This window comes from Hyla sarda, chromosome 7 (genome assembly GCF_029499605.1).
Source record: "Hyla sarda isolate aHylSar1 chromosome 7, aHylSar1.hap1, whole genome shotgun sequence".
Classification (NCBI taxonomy): Eukaryota; Metazoa; Chordata; class Amphibia; order Anura; family Hylidae; genus Hyla; species Hyla sarda.
Genome location: NC_079195.1, coordinates 81,973,529 through 81,989,979, shown reverse-complemented (window position 1 = coordinate 81,989,979; position 16,451 = coordinate 81,973,529). Strand labels below are relative to the sequence as shown.

Here is a 16,451-nt window from a genome sequence, read left to right as displayed (position 1 = left end):
GCCACCGCTGCTCAAAGCCTCTCAGAGAGTGCAGTGCAGAAAAAGTCAGGAGAACCTCAAACCCGTTGAGAGCCCGTGCACCTGAGCCTGCTTGTCAGGTAAGAAGAACACCAGGGGGAAAAGGGAAGGGAAAAAGTGATGTGGCATAAGGGGTGAGGGTGGGGGGATGATTTGGCACAGAGGGAATGAGGTGGCACAGAGGGTGGTAAAGAGGGGATGATAATTTGGAGAAATAAAATAGCACAGGTGGGAAAATAAAGGGGGTTCAGCACGGGCCTGGGCCCCTTAGTGGGTTGTCCCCTATTGGGAGTGTTCTGCCCTCTATTGGGAGTGTTTTGCACCCTATTGGGTGTGTTTTGTCCCCTATTGGGTGTGTTTTGTCCCCTATTGGATGTGTTTTGTCCCCTATTGGATGTGTCCGCTTCCGCTATTGGGAGTGTGCAAATACATTAAGTCCTATGAGAATTAAAAACTGTCCACTAAGGGAAATTTTTACTTTCGGTTTACTGCAATTCTTAGGACTCATTCACACTATTTTCTGAGCAAAATTTAGCTGAAGAAAATATAGTGCAGGAGCCTCCCATTGTTTTCAATAGAATTTTGCTGCACCATTCACACTACAGAATTTGTCCACGGCAGATGGCACATTTCCGAGTGGTCCTAGAGTCAGGTAGTTCTGTAGTGTGAATGAGCCCCAAGACTTATTTCAGTCAGCTGCACAATAGCGATGTAATTCCCTTCCCTCTACAATGAAACTGAGATGGCTCTACACATTCTGCCCCAGTCTACACAGCAAAGCAGATCACTAAAAATTACAGAACAAAAAAAAAACTAAAAGAAAATAAAAACCTGCTTTAAATAATAGCTTTTTATGATAAAGCAAATTTACATTTTTACTACTAATGTATAAAAGGTTACTGGAGGACCCCATTTTATGAAATAGTGTTTTTTTTTGTTTCCAAAGGAGCAAGGCAAAGGCAAAAACACATACATGGGGCACAGTTGTAAGGAGTAGCATACATTTAGAAGGTGCAATACATAGGAGTAAAGTCATACAGTATCTCTTAGAAATGAACTTTGTTCTATGGCAAAGGTCAAATGGAGCAGCTGAACAGTGTTGGGAGAATTTACGGCTATTTTTTATCAAGCAGCCTCTCAGTGTGGCGGCTATCTTTCCATGAACCTACCTCCTGCCTGAGTTCACAGTATTACTTGCTTCCTGTGGAGAATGAAGCTGTGAAGTATAAACCTGGATCCGGGCACTGCAGGTCATAAGATTTTTCACAGCATTTAGTATTTGATCCTTCTGAGTGCTGACGGACAGCAGCTTACATATGCCCTCACGCATACGCATTTCAAAGCCGAGCTTTTCTTGGATACAGCTGTCCTAAAAATGAAAAAGAGTAAACGCAAATTACAAAAAAATTTTTAAAAAAGACTGCGCTCTTCTAGCGGAGCAGTGTAGTGACCGTCAGTCCTGTTGCATTGCAGGTGTCTGTCCCAGAAGCAGAGCCTGCTATCAATAGAACGTGAAGATAGAAATAAGGGCCGTCACTCACTGGGATTCTGTACGAAAACGTCTTTATTTTCAACGGTGCATGAACAGGGGTGCGCTCGGACGGTCTTTCAGGGACGCAGCTGATCAGCCGTGAGCTGGGTTACAGCTGTTGTGCATGCGGCGCACGCGCAACAGCTGTAACCCAGCTCACGTCTGTTCAGCTGCGTCCCTGAAAGACAGTCCGAGCGCACCCCTGTTCATGCACCGTTGAAAATAAAGAAGTTTTCATTAGGGATAGACCGATATCGATAATCTGTGGCCTTTCAGGCCGATAGCGGGCGCTTTAAATCAATGAACTGCAGCGGCTTTTGTGGGGCCAGAGACCGCCGCCGACACCCGCTTCTCTCCCCCCCCCCCTATCATCTGGCCAGAGGTCGCCGCCCTCTTCTCTCCCCCTGCCGGTCCTTAGTCCAACCACCACCGCCGCTGCCCCATTGCCTCCCCCATCCCCGTTTTTATAATGACCTTTTCCCGGGGCCCGCGCTACTTCTGGCTCCGGCGGCGTCCTGAGCTGTCACTGTGCGCACTGACGGTGACGTCGTGTTGAGGACGTCCCTCGTCATTGCGCAGCGCACAGCATAACGCAGGACGCCGCAGGAGCCAGAAGTAGCGCGGGCCCCGGGAAAAGGTAATTATAAAACCGGGGATGGGGAGGCAATGGGGCATCGGCCGCCTCTGGCCGGTGCGTTGGGGGGGCGGTGCATTATAAGCAAGGTAATTGCCGATACCGATAACGTCCAAACCGATAATCGGTGGATCCCTAGTTTTCGTACAGCATCCTGGCGAGTGACGTCCCTTATTTCTGTCTTCACGTTGTATTAAGAAGACTTGTATTCACGGGACACTGAACCCAAAGGATAGCTGAACGTACTGGCATGCAGAATACTGCTTGAATACACAGAGAGTGATAATCAAAGAATTTAGCTCTGTTTTATTTGGTGCATTTTGTGCAATGCTTGGTTGAAAAATGGCACACACTCTTTACACCACATTTTGGATTACACTTCAATTTAACACCATGCTCGCCAATCTTAAATAGGGGGTGTGGTCTATGTTTGCGCGTATTCTGGACCAGATCTTATGACATGAACCATGTCAATGATATGTATGTAGACTAATGACAGATTGTATTCCCTATAAACACATTGGACACTGGGGTTTTCCCTTTTAGCAAAGGTTTCCTCTATCCATAGGATGGGAGAAAACTGAAAAACTATCTGCTCGTGGGTGGCTGACCACCGGGGGCCTCCTGCAATCTCATGAACAGGGACCCGAGTCTCCTGTTAGAATAAAGCAGAGGGTTGTACATGCAGCCACTTCACCCATTTTCCGCCGCAGCTACCCGAGTTGTCTCTGCGGCTCCATAGAGAAAAAAAATGGAGCAGCACGCATGTACAACCCACCGCTCTATTCTAACAGGAGAGTCACGTCCCCGCGATCAGATGACAAGCTGCAGAAATCCACAGGTCAATTTCAGTCTGGAAAATTTCTGCAGTTTGAAGAGGAGATTTGAAGAACCCCACCTCCTCTGCTGGTACTGTAATCAGCTGCAGATTATCCATGGTGTAAATAGTGTGTGTTTACCCCAATAGTGCAAGTGATCTCTGCTTGTGTCCGCACACAATAATACTTCTACAAATAGTACAGTTAATACTTTGTGGTGTCCCGGTACCGTATGGTATACCGTACCTTGTATGGTGGTCCCCAAAGTCAAAGTTACTACATTCCAGTGGGGTCCTCCTGGTGGAATAGCCCCTAGTCGCCTCTTCCTTCTTTAATTTTATGATGTTTACATGTATATGTAATTATATATCTAGTGTTAGATGTAGTGTCACAGGACCTTCGGTCATGTGATTAGTGTTAATTCTATTAGTATGTTGAAGGACTTTCCTAGGTCACGTGTGTGGTCACATGTCTAGACCATAATTCCTTGTAAAGTGAATGACAGATGGTATGGACCAATGAGCTCAAGGCCAGCCCCTGCCCATATAAGGGAGCTGCCAGCCAATCCTCGCTCTCTTGCTCCTGAGCTGCAAAGCAAGCATCGTTATCTCTTTGGTTCCGGACTAGCAGAGAGAGTGGATCCGTGCAACTTACAAAGACAAGACCAGGCCGAAGCCTGATAATACTAAACCGTGAGTTAAAACTAGCTAAAGCTAGCGTGACTGCTGGACCTAAACTCGATCCCCTAAATCCAGCAGAACAGCGCATATAAATCTCCTGAGCTTAAAACTCACAAGGTCCCAACCAACTTTCAGGATCATCATAGACTCTGATTGTACAAAGACTGTTCCTGTTTGATGTTGCATAAAACCTGCAGTAAAAGTTCCGACAGTTTTCTGAAAACCCTACGGTTGTGGATAATCATTTATTAAACCTCCCTATCGCTCTTGGGACGGGTGGTGATAGGACAAGCATATACAGAGGAGCCCTCACCCTGGCATCACGACAGATGTTTAACCAGCACCCTTTAGTTACTGCACAGCTACACCCCATATACCCTACACCCCCAAGCTACAACAACTTCTATAAAGCAGACCAATATAGGAATTACAGATATGTTTCCACAGGATACATCCTAGGACTAAGTAGTTTACAGACATTGGTGTCCACTGCGGAACATAAAGAACAGCTTTATTGGCCACATGTGGATGATTTATATTACAGAGTTTGTAACTGTGGGGTTCTAGGAGACAGGTTCTCCTGTATGTTCTAGACTAGACCCTCATAGGGCTCGTTCACACTTCAGTATTATGGGAGAAAATGTCCTCATCAAATTCCTCTTAAGATGGGGTACCCAGAAAAAGGGGTACGGCAGAAAAAACCAACTGGTGCCAGAAAGTTAAACAGATTTGTAAATTACTTCTATCTGAAAATCTTAATCCTTCCAGTACTTATCAGCTGCTGTATACTACAGAGAAAATTCTTTTCTTTTTAGTCTGACCACAGTGTTCTCTGCTAACACCTCTGTCCATGTCAGGAACTGTCCAGAGCAGGATACATTTGCTACAGGGATTTGCTCCTGCTCTGGACAGTTCCTAACGTGGATAGAGGTGTCCGCAGAGAACACTGTGGTCAGACAGAAAAGAAATTAAAAAAATTAAAATAAATAAAACTTTCTCTGTAGTATACATTAGGGATCGACCGATATCTTTTTTTTAGGGCCGATACCAATAATCGGTGAAGGTTAGGGCCGATAGCCGATAACTTATACCGATATTCCGGTATAAGTTATCGGCTATTTATCCCCCCGCGACACCGCTGCAGATCATTGATTTAAAGTGGGCGCTTTAAATCAATGCACTGCAGTGGCTTTTGCGGTGCCAAAGGCCGCCACCACCCGCTTCTCTCCCCCTACCTGTCAGGGTGGTCCGGGCCATCCATCCTTCGTGTAGTGTCCGGAGGCATTCCGGGTGGAGGGTTAACCGGTCCGGGCTGTACTTCTTCTCTGGGGTCCTCTTCTCCACTCCGGGCAGGCTCCGGCCTAGTAACGCAGCATAGACGCCGCTGCGCAGCGACGCACCTGACGTCACGGCATCTATGCAGTCTACTAGGCCGGAGCCTGCCCGGAGTGGAGAAGAGGACCCCGGAGAAGGACAGCCCGGACCGGTTCACCCTCCACCCGGAATGCCGCCGGACACTACACGAAGGATGGATGGCCCGGACCACCCCCATTACGGGTAAGTTAAATTTTTTTTATTGACTCGGAGGGTGGGGGAGGGGCCCGACCGGTATAGCGGTATGGGAAAAAATCCATACCGTGGGAGAAAAAAAAAAAAACGGTATCCGGGTTCATACCGGTATACCGCCCAGCACTACGGTGGGGGGTGCAACGCAGTGCGGTGGGGCGGTGCGGTGAGTCGGGGGGGGGGGGGGATGGCGATCGCGGTGCGGTGGGGGCATTATCGGCAAGGTAATTGCCGATACCGATAATGCCCAAAATCGTGATTATCGGCCGATAATATCGGCCATACCGATAATCGGTCGATCCCTAGTATACAGCAGCTGATAAGTGCTGGAAGGGTTAATATTTTCAAATAGAAGTAGCTTACAAATCTGTTTAACTTTCTTGTACCAGTTGATTCCACCCAAGTACCCCTTTAAATCTGTGCCTTTTCTGGTGTATGATACTGGAGCAGAGATAAGATGGAATTGGCACTTAGAGGGGAATTCAAACTTGGAACAGCCAGCAGTACTGGAACAACTTATCTGCTACACCACACCATTGTAGCCTGCAGCCTCAGCACTGTATGGGTGTAAAAGAAATCTGCCATCCACACTATCCCGTGGGTATAGGCTAATAATGCGGGTGATGCTGATTCCAACACTGTTTCGCTTTTTTCCTATGTGATCCCGTTCCCGAGTTGTACCCTAAAAAAATAAAATAAAAAATAAAATAAAAAAACGCCTATCACATCATCATCATAACACGTCCTGAGCCATATTTTTTTTCTATCCTGCACTGCTCCCCATGTACTGGTCACATGATTATGACATCATCACAGGTCCTACACCCTAAAGAGCAGGTCCTGGTCAGGCAGTTGCTGATGTGTGGAGATCTCTGCTCCTTGAATGACTGTCTGACCTGGACCTGTTACCTGCAATACATGTGGGGAGACAGATATCAGTAGTGCAGGATAGAAGAGAATGTTGCTGAAGGACCTGTAATGATCATGTAATAGGACCCAGGCGGGAAGAAGAGTTCACCAATTGACAGGGAACAGCCCAATGCGCCAATGTACTTCATTTGCATATTTGAATTTTTGGGGCATAACTCGGGGAAAAGATAAACAGAGTTGGAATCCGCGTCACCCGCAGGTTACTGCATGTGACAGATTCCCTTCAGACAGCCTGGCAGTACTGACCTGAGCAGTAAGTGGCACGTGCAGGGGAGCAGTAGCTGTTCGGACAAGCTGGTTCAGTGTGACAGACTGTTGCAGGGAGAGAGTGATGCCCGTAGTGCTTGCTGGCAGTGTGCGGAGGTTGGGAGCACTATGGGGGTGGCAGTCTATGCCTGTACAGGTTGCTCATATTTCGTCTTGGTTTAATGTTCAATCTTCAGGGCTAGTGCAAGAATTTTTAACACCCTAGGCAAAAGAAATTTTGCTGCCCCTTGACCCCCCCCCCCAATGGCTCTGCCCTTTGACACACCCTACCTTACTACTGAGGTGACAAACTGTAACAAACCTCCTCCACATGTGAACAGGGCCGTGTTTTGATCCCTCACTGAACCCTTTAAGCCAGGGGTCTCAAACTGGTGGCCCTCCAGATGTTGCAAAACTCTGATAGGTGTTCCTGATGTCTGATAGGTGTCCCAATAGATTATACCAGTGGAACTCCGTCACCCATAGAGGACCCCAGTAAATAGCAGAATTTACAAGATCTGTCACTTTTATATCAGGGAGGGACAAAAAGAGGTGGACATTGCAGTAAATGAGGTTCACTTTGTCACCATAGAGTAGTGTTTCCCAATCAGAGTGCCTCCAGCAGTTGCAAAACTACAACTCCCAGCATGCCCGGACAGCCGAAGGCTGTCCGGGCATGCTGGGAGTTGTAGTTTTGCAACAGCTGGAGGCACCCTAATCAGTGATTGCCTTGTAATACAGCAAGGATCTGTCCAAGTAAACAAAGGGAGCTGGGCATACAATGGGCCATTAACCCCTTCGCGTCCAGAGCTGCACACAACACAGACGGACACTCCCAGTACGGTGCCGTACAGATCTCAATCACAGCTCACCTCCGGGGAAGGGAAGAGGACGCTCTCCCGGATCTTCTTCCGTTTAATCTCCATCCCCAGCGCCGAGCACTTGGACACGGTGGCCCGGTACCGATCACCCCGGTGAAACATTTTGAATTTCGCGCTGACTCGCGCAGACGTTCTGCAGGACTGTAAGCGCTGACGTCACGCCCCGAGCGTTCCACCGCCCCCCCTTGGATCCGGCTGATCCGGACGGGGGTGCCTCATAGGGTTTGGCCCGTACCTACCTTCTCCCCCTCTGGGCACTGTGTATTATAATAAGGGACTGGATCGGAGAGAAGATTTAACAGTAGAGATTGGACTATTTAAAAGCATTCTGTGTTATATCTGGACTTAAGGCTCCCCCTGCCTTTGTAGATGGTATCGCCCTCTGGAATAGATAGAAGAGATAAAGGCAGCATGGAGCAGGTGTCGGGTTATTCCTTCTGTGTTTGGGTATTATTCAGACACAGCGCTTGGTGGGAGGGAATTTATCAGGCTGTATTTGTATATCTGGGGTGTAAACAGTGGTAAATGTTGTGTATATAGCCATTGTGTTATTCACCTCATGGAGTAGTGATTTCTAGCTAGCATGGTTTACTGACTTATTATTTGCCTTTTATTTTTTTTTATTTTTTTTTTTTGTGTTTTGGTTTTTCCTCCTCGCCATAAATTTTTCCACCTATAAGGACTTGTTTAACCCCTTAAGGACGCAGGGTTTTTCCGTTTTTGCATTTTAATTTTTTTCTCCTCACCTTCTAAAAATCATAACTCTTTCAATTTTGCACATAAAATTCCATATGATGGCTTATTACTTGCACCACCAATTCTACTTTGCAGTGACATTAGTCTTTTTACCCCAAAATCTACGGCAAAACGGAAAAAAATTCATTGTGCGACAAAATTGAAGAAAACATTTCATTTTGTAAGTTTTGGGGGCTTCCATTTCTACGCAGTGCATTTTTCGGTAAAAAGGACACCTTATCATTATTCTGTAGGTCCATACGGTTAAAATGATACCCTACTTATATAGGTTGGATATTGTCTAGGGATCGACCGATTATCGGTATGGCCGATATTATCGGCCGATAATCACGATTTTGGGCATTACCGGTATCGGCAATTACCTTGCCGATAAGCCGATAATGACCCACCGCACCGTGACCGCCCCCCCGATCCGCCGCCCCACACCGCGACCGCCCCCCGTAGTGCGGGGCGGTATACCGGTATGGATTTTTGCCCATACCGCTATACCGGTCGGGCCCCTCCACCACCCTCCGAGTCAATAAAAAAAAAATTTAAGTTACCCGTAATGGGGGTGGTCCGGGCCATCCATCCTGTAGTGTCCGGCGGCATTCCGGGTGGAGAGTGAACCGGTCCGGGCTGTCCTTCTTCTCCGGGGGTCCTCTTCTCCACTCCGGGCAGGCTCCGGCCTAATACGCTGCATAGACGCCGTGACGTCAGGTGCGTCGCCGCGCACGGGCGTCACTGCGCAGTGGCGTCTATGCAGCGTACTAGGCCAGAGCCTGCCCGGAGTGGAGAAGAGGACCCCCGGAGAAGGACAACCCGGACCGGTTCACCCTCCACCCGGAATGCCGCCGGACACTACAGGAAGGGAGGATGGATGGCCCGGACCACCCTGACAGGTAGGGGGAGAGAAGCGGGTGGTGGTGGTGGCGGCGGCCGATGGCACCGCAAAAGCCACCGCAGTGCATTGATTTAAAGCACCCGCTTTAAATCAATGCTCTGCAGCGGTGTCGAGGGGGGCTAAATAGCCGATAACTTATACCGGAATATCGGTATAAGTTATCGGCTATCGGCCCTAACCTCCACCGATTATCGGTATCAGCCCTAAAAAAAACGATATCGGTCGATCCCTAATATTGTCGTACTTCGGGAAAAAAATCATAACTACATGCAGGAAAATTTATATGTTAAAAATTCTCATCTTCTAACCCCTATAACTTTTTTTTATTTTTCTGCGTACGGGTCGGTATGAGGGCTCATTTTTTGCGCTGTGTTCTGAAGTTTTTATCGGTACCATTTTTGTATTGATCGGACTTTTTGATCGCTTTTTATTCTTTTTTTCATGATATAAAAAGTGACCAAAAATACGCTATTTTGGACTTTTGAATGTTTTTTGCGCGTACGCCATTGACCGTGCGGTTTAATTAACAATATATTTTTATAGTTCGGACATTTCCACACGTGGTGATACCATTATATGTTTATTTTTATTTACACAGTTTTTTTTATGGGAAAAGGGTGATTCAAACTTTTATTAGGGAAGGGGTTAAATGAGCTTTGTTACCTTTTTTTTTTCCACTTTTTTTTTTGCAGTGTTATAGCTCCCATAGGGACCTATAACACTGCACACACTGATCTCTTATGCTGATCCCTGCAAAGCCATAGCTTTGCATGGATCAGCGAGATAGGGGCTCAATTGCTCAAGCCTGTAGGTCAGGCTTGGAGCAATCAAACCCCGATCGGACACGGCGGAGACAGGTAAGGAGACCTCCGCTTGTGTCCTAGCTGATCGGAACATCGCGATAAAATCAACCCGACTGAGCTGCCGGGAAGCGTTTACTTTCACTTTTAGACGCGGCGGTCAACTTTGATCGCCACATCTGAAGGGTTAATAGCTGTTCGCCCACGGTCCTGGCTATGAATAGCAGCCGGGACCGACCCGGTGTGACCCCGTTTTAAACACCGGGTGTAGGGCGTACAGGTACGTCCTACGTCCTTAAGAGGTTAATCATATAAGGGTCTATTCACACGTACAGTACAGTATTCTGCGCAGATGTGGAAGCACTGGCACCATGAACTCTTCACCTTGTGGCACTTGCCTCTTGATTCCCGGCATCTTTCTTATTTCTATTTCACTGTGTCACTTTTTGTGTGTCAGGATGCGGTAGCCCTTCTGGGTTTCCCGCCTAGTGGTCTAGGGGAGGTGTGTGTGGCCATTAGGTTCCGCACCTCCCTGCAAAACCCCCGGGTACTCCTGCATGGGCAGGGTACCAACCGTTATCAGCTCTGCGGGCAGATACCTTTGGGGATGCTGGGAGAATTTGTGGTCCCTTAGTAGCTTCAGGGAAAAGGGACATGAAACCTGGAACCTCGCAGGCACCTTTTGGCCCGGAGGTGAAGGGTAGGTTTGTTGGGGCCTCTCTCCTGTAGGAGAAGGGGTTGTGATAGACCGCATCCTTTGTGCACATGTTTTTTTAGTTTTTTTTTTTTAGTGCAACACTTTTGCACTTTTTCTTGGGTGATTCGTGAGCACGTTCCTCGGCTCTTAGATTTGATGCGCAGGATTTCAAGCTGTGTTCAGTGATTCAGTGGAAATTCATTGAAATCTGCAGCAGAAAATCCTGACCATAAAATCTGCACAGAATACTGTACGTGTGAATAGACCATAAGGGAAACTTTCACTAAACTCCCCTTGCACAAACCAGAGGTACTGGCTGGTAGTGCGGGGGTCCCTGTCAATATGCTGCCTACCATTTTTATTATTCCTGATATGCAAATGATCTCCTAACTGGCAAGGGTGGGGTTACATGCCTCCATCTGTGATCTCGCCCGCAGCACCGCCCGGCTTATGAATATTCATCCCCTCCCTCTGCCCTGCCTCTTGTTCATTCTTTTTGCAGAATTCCGCGAGCACTACATTGCCCTCAATGATGATGGTGCAGGGCCGCGCAGTCCTACCGCTGAAAACTTGCCAGATGGAATCTCCGCTCGCAGAATTCCACTAAAATTTCTCAATGTGAGCATACCCTAAAGGACTATTAATAGGAATCATCTGACTGCTAGTACTTTTCAGTGCTATACGATGATCTAGTAGTATTCAGTCTTATTAGGTATGTCCTGTGTCTTTAAGCCGTTAAAAAGTCGCAAATTTAGGTGTATCTGTACTCCACCTCTGACCAGGTGCAGTTTATACAAACTCATCCCAAAGGTAAAGGGGGGGAATTTTTGCACAAAATTTATCAAGAAGCCTGTGTATTTTTATACATACTGTATTGTGTTACATTTTATGACCACTGCACCATGTTAGGATCAGGTGTGGTAAATGTAAGTTAATGGGAATGTATGATCTCTCATTAGATTTTTTTTTCTAACACAAGTGACATGTGATTTCTCTTCTCAGGCTAGGTTTCCACTTTTTTTTTAACATCAAAGAAAACGCAAGAAAAACTGCCACAGCTTTTTTCTTCGTTTTGGCAGTTTTTCTGGCGTTTTTTCTGGCATTTTTCCTGGTGTGTGGAAATAGCGAGTTTTGTCCCCTGTGGCAGTTTTCTCACTGTCTTCAGGTACCAGTCAGTGAATCGGATGCTGAGCGCCCGGTCCACAGAGTGTAGGGAGATGAGGAGTGATGTACAGCATCACTACTCACCTCCCCCGGCTTTGTAGTATACAGGGGTGCATAGTGTACCCATGCATACTATACAGGAGCCGGGAATCCTGTCACCAGACTGACAGGACTCCCTGCTCCTATAGCCCCTTTGGGCAGTATACAGAATACACAGAAGCCCTCCACTTGCCTCCCTTGCTACTGTCCCAGCCGGGTCTGTGTAGCTCCGCCCCCTAGTGATGACATAATTAGGGGGCGGAGCTACAGACGGTAGCCAGGCTAGTAAGTGTCTGAAGCTCTGTTCACATCGTCCATTTTGTATAATGTGAACAGACCCTTCTGGCAGTGTCCTCCCAGACAGGGAGACTCCACCTGTTGCTAAACTACAACTCCCAGCATGCCCAGGTAACCAAAGGCTGTCTGGGCATGCTGGGCGTTTTAGTTTTGCAAAAATTGTAGGCTCTCTGTTTGGGAAGACATTGCATTATGGGCACTCTCCCCAGCGGACAGCGCCAAAAATGTTCTAACTGGTTTTTTTGTGTTTCTTTTTTCTTCTCCTTTCAGATCCGCGGATTCGATGGATTACGGTGGATGAACTGGATTTTTTTTTATTTAATAAAATGGTTAACAAGGGCTGTGGGGGAGTGTTTTTTAAAGCAAAATCATTTTTCCAATGTGTTGTCTTTTTTTTTAAATTGAATTTTCAGGCTTAGTAGTGGAAGCCAGTCTTATTGACATAATCCATTACTAAGCCTGGGCTTAGCGTTAGCCCCAAAACCAGCTAGCGCTAACCCCCAATTATTGAGCCGGTACCAACAGGCCCGGAGCATCAAAAATGGCGCTCCTGGGCCTAGACAGTAACTGTCTGGCGTTATTTAGGCTGGGGAGGGCCAGTAACAATGGTCCTTGCTCACCTTGGTAACATCAGGCTGTTGCTGCTTGGTTGGTATCTGGCTGAGAATAAAAATATGGGGAACCCTATGCTGTTTTTTTATTTATTTAAAAAAAACGCATAGGGTTCCCCGTCTTTTTATTCTCAGCCAGATACCAACCAAGCAGCAACAGCCTGACATTACCAGGGGGGGGCGAGGACCATTGTTACTGGTCCTACCCAGCCTAAATAACGCCAGCCTGTTACCGCCTAGGCACAAGAGCGCCATTTTTGACACTCCGGACCTGTTGGTACCGGCTCTTCCTGGCACCCCTGTGGCGGTGGGTACCGGGGTAATAATTGGGGGTTAGTGCTAGCTGTTTTTTGGGGCTAACGCTAAGTCCTGGCTTCGTAATGGATTCCGTCAATAAGACAGCTTCCACTACTAAGCTTGAAAATTCTATAAAAAAAAAGACGACACATTGGAAATTTTTTTATTTTAAATAACACTCCCCCATAGCCCTCGTTAAACATTTTATTAAAGGAAAAAAAAATCCAGTTCATCCGCCGTAATCCATCGAATCCGCCATAATCCCCTGCATGCACGGATCTGAAACGAGAAGAAAAAAAAAACACAAAGTATTGGTTAGTACATTTTTGGCGCTGTCCACTGGGGAGAGCACCCATATTGCAATGTCTTCCCAAACAGGGAGCCTCCAATTGTTGCAAAACTACAACTCCCAGCAGAAGAAAAAAAAAACGAGTTTAACAACAGCTGGAGTCTCCCTATTTTGGGAAGACACTGCCAGAAGGGTCTTTTCACATTATACAAAACTGACAATGTGAACAGAGCCTCAGACCCTAACTAGCCTGGCTCCTGCCTGTAGCTCCGCCCTAATGACGTCATCACTAGAGTGATGAGCTACACGGACCCAGCAAGGACTGGAGGGAAGTAAGTGGACTTCGTCTTCTGTATACACTATATACAGCTATCTATAGATAGCTGTATATAGTGTATACCGCCAAAGGGTTAACCTACACTGTCCAGCAGTGTAAGCTAACTCTTTCCTTGCTGGACTGGTGCATAGCACTCAGCTCAGCAAGGGGTTAAGTGAGCCAGCAATGAGTATACTGTAGGCTCACTGTAAGTTCTTGCTGTGCATCAGCTGTTCTCCCGACTCTGTAACCATGAGCACAGCTGAGTCCCGACATTCACTTCAGGAGGATCGCAGCGGGTGTCAGGAGAAGTGACATCCGCTGTGATCTGTCCCTTACTGCAGGTACCACTGCTCCCAACATGGAGCACACTTTGCTCCATCTTGGGAGCTGTAGTACCTGCATTAATAGACAGATCGCAGTGAGTGTCACTCCTGCCGCTCTTCTATGGTCCCCTGCACCTACGTATATATACACCTATTCATATTTCCCATAGAGTTGTGATTGGCTGGAACCATCTGGCCAATCAGAGCTCTCTGGGGGAAATATGAATAGGTGCAAATATACGGCAGTGCAGGGGACCATAGAAGAGCGGCCGGCCGCATCTATACATTTAAACAGAAGGATCGCAACGGACCTGGGATGATCTGGAAATTAGTACAGGTACTACTACTCCCATCATGGAACACACTGTTCCATGCTGGGAGTAGTAGTACTAACCTAAAAAATGTAAAAAAAAAAAAAGAGAAAAACACACACACACACACACACTACATTTCTATTATTGTCTGCTACATTTGTAGTGCCCTGTCCGCCCACATAAATTGATCCCTGTTTAAAAATTAATTAAAATTTAAAAATCAAAAAATAAAAATTTTGTTAAACTCATTTTTTGGCATCACTATTGTATCTTTTTTTTATTTTATTTTTTATGGTACCCTACGAAATTTTAATAAAAAAGGTATCTCCATCACTTTTTTGGATCGCTTAAGTCCCAAAAAAAAAAGAATCAAAAACGCCAGCAAAAATGCCAGACTTCTATGGGAGGAAAACGCCAGGATTTTCTCAAAAAAATGCCAAAGTCTCGACAAGAGGTCGTTTTTTTAAAAACTGCCAAGGAGCCCAAAAACGCCAAAAGGATTAAAAAAAAATGACAAGTGGATTTGGCATTTTGCAGTTAACTATTGACTTGCAGCTAACATCTGGCCGCAGCGTTTTTTCACAAAAAAAAACAAAAAAACACCATGCGGCAGAATGGCCGTTTTTATTGCCTCATAGTGGCAAAAAAAAAACGCCTAGTTCACATGACATGAAGTTTTTGTGATGCATTATTGGATGAGTTGGCATTACAGCACATCGCAAGCACTAGGCAACTGTGAAACCTTAGGCTGGGCCAAAATATGGATGATAATAAAATGCATGCAATGCGCACCCATTGGATGACATTTATATTGGCTTGGCATAGAAAGGAAAAAGGGGGAAACACTGAATAAATATCAGCACACCAACACACAATTATCAGATTAAAATAACAATTTTTATTATTACATATACACCAGGCATAAAACTGCACAACAAAAGGGAGGAAAGAAGATTGTTAAAACCAATTAAAATAATGGTCTGTAAGTGTGGGCCCAAGCACTCACCTAGGGAGGGGCCATGAACCCCCTCTCCTAGAAACAGGCACCCGTCCTACTGTATTCAATGGATTGTCACACAATATAAATAAGACTATTGTATATCATAGGTACACAGGCTATGCAGAAAAATGATCAGCAATATATGAACAACAAGAGATAACTCCAAGTAACACTGACATAACCTGTAATACTTGCAGATGTAATTTTGATAAAACAAGCGTTCCAAAGATTACTTACCCTCCACACCTGGTTCAGTCATCCATCTTTGGAACGCTTGTTTTATCAAAATTACATCTGCAAGTATTACAGTAATCAATAAGACAATAGTCTTATTTATATTGTGTGACGATCCATTGAATACAGTAGGACGGGTGCCTGTTTCTAGGAGAGGGGGTTCATGGCCACTCCCTAGGTGAGTGCTTGGCCCCACACTTACAGACCATTATTTTAATTGGTTTTAACAATCTTCTTTCCTCCCCTTTGTTGTGCAGTTTTATGCCTGGTGTATATGTAATAATAAAATTGTTATTTTAATCTAATAATTGTGTGTGTTGGTGTGCTGATATTTATACAGTGTTTCCCCCTTTTTCCTTTCTATGCCTTGCATGTTGTTTGGTACACTGATCAGAACCCACAATAGATTTTTATAATTGGATTGAGCCCCCATTTTTCTTTTATAGATTTATATTGGCTTTACACCACTTCAATGTTCTAAATGTCCCTGAAAATTTTCCGCAATTTTTTTTGCACAATTTTCAGTAAAACATCTTTCAAAGTTGTCTACTGTTTGGTGAACTGTACCCCATTTTTTGCAGTGGAGCTGTATTTATTATTTTTGCAAATTAAATTTAGAAGTTAGTTTATTTTTATTTTTTTTGCACAAACCTACACCACCTAATAGGACACGTACAAAAGTGTCAGATGCCAGAGGACAAAGCTGAAACCAATCTCTGCAGCTCACTGGATTCTATAATTGCACAAAATGTATTCTGTGCACAATTTAGGTAAATTTTGAGCAACTGTGCAAACAATTCACGAAGCAAACAGGGGTAAAATCTATACTACCTTGCACCACATTCCAACATTGATAAATGTCCTCTATTGAGTTTGTGAGGTGCAGCACTTTTTTTTAGCACATATTTCACATAAGTGTCATGTCATGATTTTTTAGCTCATTTCTCAAAACTACATGTTGGAAATGGCAGATGACGATGAGCCAAATTAAATGGGGCTAATTTTCATCCATGACGCGATTAAAAATGTGGTCATAAGAGGCAAATATGTGAAAGAAATCTGAGGCTATTTTTGGAGTTTTTGAAATTTATTTATATTAATTTAATATATATATATTTATATAA

General features: G+C 45.4%; 1 protein-coding gene across 3 annotated transcripts in view; it reads right to left on the bottom strand.

Annotated features, from left to right (window-relative positions):
* Positions 1–8,441, bottom strand: part of RTKN2 (rhotekin 2) — a 102,939-nt gene extending 94,498 nt beyond the window's left edge. For 2 of the 3 annotated variants that reach the window (XM_056529877.1, XM_056529875.1), the window contains exons 1-2: positions 7,296–7,525; positions 1,188–1,387 (exon numbers count right to left, since the gene is read on the bottom strand). In XM_056529877.1, coding sequence (XP_056385852.1) covers positions 1,188–1,387; positions 7,296–7,406 — 311 coding nt within the window. In that variant the 5' untranslated portion in view covers positions 7,407–7,525. The other variant, XM_056529876.1, reaches the window with a different exon arrangement.
* Between the last annotated feature and the right edge of the window lie 8,010 nt (positions 8,442–16,451).